This window comes from Berghia stephanieae, chromosome 5, assembly GCF_034508935.2.
Source record: "Berghia stephanieae isolate SIO BIC M18660-M18661 chromosome 5, UCSD_Bste_1.3, whole genome shotgun sequence".
In the NCBI taxonomy this organism is placed as follows: domain Eukaryota; kingdom Metazoa; phylum Mollusca; class Gastropoda; order Nudibranchia; family Aeolidiidae; genus Berghia; species Berghia stephanieae.
In genome coordinates, this window is record NC_088364.1 from 51258038 (window position 1) to 51260537 (window position 2500).

Genomic DNA, 2500 nt, shown 5'->3' on the forward strand with positions numbered 1-2500 from the left:
ATACACACAAACACAAAAGCACAGAGAGAGAGAGAGAGAGAGAGAGAGAGAGAGAGAGAGAGTGAGTGTGAGAGAGAGAGGTAGGGGGGGGGGGGAAGAGAATAATCACGGACTAGGCCTAACATACAGTGGAAACCTGATATAACAGGGATGATGGGACCAGAGCAAAAGTCCTCTTATAGCCGATCCCTGTTGCATCAGAAATACAAGGGAAATAAGTAGATAATTGACTTTTTCAAGTGATCTAATACATCGATTACCTCCCTTGCCAGAAAACTGCATGCGACAGGGATTGTGCGCAATGTAAATTCTAATACATGTATAGATCTAGATATAACTCTTTTTTTTTCTTCTTTGTTTACCTTTTTTTAAATTTCAAACTTTATTTTAGTACTACTACTACTACTACTACTACTACTACTACTACTACTACTACTACTACTACTACAACTACTACTACTACTACTACTACTACTACTACTACTACTACTACTACTACTACTACTACTACTACTACTACTACTCTCTACTACTACTACTACTACTACTACTACTACTACTACTACTACTACTACTACTACTACTACTACTACTACTACTACTACTACTACTACTACTACTACTACTACTACTACTACTACTACAACTTCTACTATCACTACTTCTATTATTATTACTACCATTACTATGACGACGACTACAACGATGAGAGAGAGAGAGAGAGAGAGAGAGAGAGAGAGAGAGAGAGAGAGAGAGAGGGGGGGAGGGTTATCTGTGTTCCTCACCGTGCGACAAGGCCTAAAATTTAGCAGTTTTCCTTCTTGATTGTTCCCGTGTGAAAAGGCATTGTCCCTGTTATAGCCGATTTGGTTCAAGTGAGGCCATGCTATAACCGATATTTTTTAATAGAGACAAAGAGAGGTAAAAAACGGGGATTTGAAAAATACCTGTTATACCCGATCCCTGTTATAACCGGGCCTGTTATAAATGGTTTCCACTGTAGCGCTCAATTGTCTTTAGCTGTCGGCTTACCAGATCGTAATGGGACTAATTAATTTTATTTGGAGATATTGACTGGGTTTCGGTGCATCCGGTATAACAATTTAGTCTCTTAAAAGTCTCTGCTATAGCCCGTAACTTTTACTAAAGGCAAAGAGGGGGGGGGGAGGAGAGAAATTGAAAAAAAAACTGTTATAATCGGGTCCCTGTTATTGTTATATCCTGGCATGTAACACATAGGTTCTATTGTATACTAATAAAATTGCATTTCCAAATATTCAAGCTAATCGTACGTCTTGCGGTAAACCATCGATCCAGGCTATTTTGAATGACTACAGAATTGTCGGCGGAGCAGAAGCATTGATTGGGGCGTGGCCGTGGACAGTATCCATCTTATCGCCCGAAGGAACACATCTTTGTGGTGCTACTCTAGTCTTACCAAATTGGATCATATCAGCTGCTCATTGCTTTGACCAGTAAGTATTTGGGATTTTTCCCCACTATATATTATATCATGGTCCCTTAACATGAGGATAGCAACAATAATCTGACAATGATAGTATGACAATCGCATTCGGACCGGTAATCCCGGGTTCGATGTCTGCTATGAGCAGTTGAGTCTTTGGAAATGGCTCTTTACTCACATTTTCTCACGGTGTTTAAGTGTAAACGGATATCTCAGGTCAGTCGGGGAATGATTGAGAAGATCTATTTTTGATAGCATTTGTGACGAAGCAATGTTTCACAATCCTCTTTGCGGCACCATTAACTAGCAAGTGGACAATACCGCCAGACTCAACTACTTTTTATTATTAGTCCAAAGTTAGTCTGCGTTTTTGTAATATGTCAAAGCCATAATTCAGTGGCATCGTCATACAGTGAAATACCAACTCTGCGTTAACCGGATGTTCTTTGAAACTAGAATAAGCTGGCGAGGCGAAGCCGCAATATCTTTACTCCGTTGGATAGTTATATTAAATCCCAATTTCGATTGCCTAGACGATTTTTCTACCCGTTCTGCTCTGGATGGAATCAAGGAAGGTTCCGTCCTACACTAGCAGTCAATATGGGAAAATTATGCCAACAGTGTTTTGGGACATTAGAGATGTAATCCTCATTGATTTCCTACCACAGGGAGTCAGTGTCAACTGGTGTATTTAGTTCGATCAGCTTTCCACATCTCGCCATGACTTTCCCAATGGACTCTCGGAAAGGATAAGCGAATCATCGTATTTAATTTTACTAACCCCGTCCACTGTGCGCTTAAGAGGGACATCCACCTTCCTTTCCTCTGTATATATCTATCAATAATTATCAATCAATTAATCAATCTATCTATCTCTTCATCATGGCATTCTTGGGTTACCGACTCCGATCAAAAGTATGAAGCGCTGGGATGAGAGGAAGCTGAAGGGCAACTATGACTGTGATCAATTCGTTGAATTTGGTCGTTGGTGTGCTAGTTGTATGTCTTATGGCCTCGAACCATTTCAATACATCA

At 40.1% G+C, this 2500-nt stretch overlaps 1 protein-coding gene across 1 annotated transcript in view; it reads left to right on the forward strand.

Moving 5' to 3' along the window:
* Positions 1–2500, forward strand: part of LOC144973144 (suppressor of tumorigenicity 14 protein homolog) — a 35316-nt gene that overhangs the window by 26515 nt on the left and 6301 nt on the right. The window contains exon 10 of the mRNA XM_078915247.1: positions 1283–1475. Within this exon, the coding sequence (XP_078771373.1) occupies positions 1283–1475 (193 nt within the window). The remainder of the gene's footprint in view (positions 1–1282; positions 1476–2500) is intronic.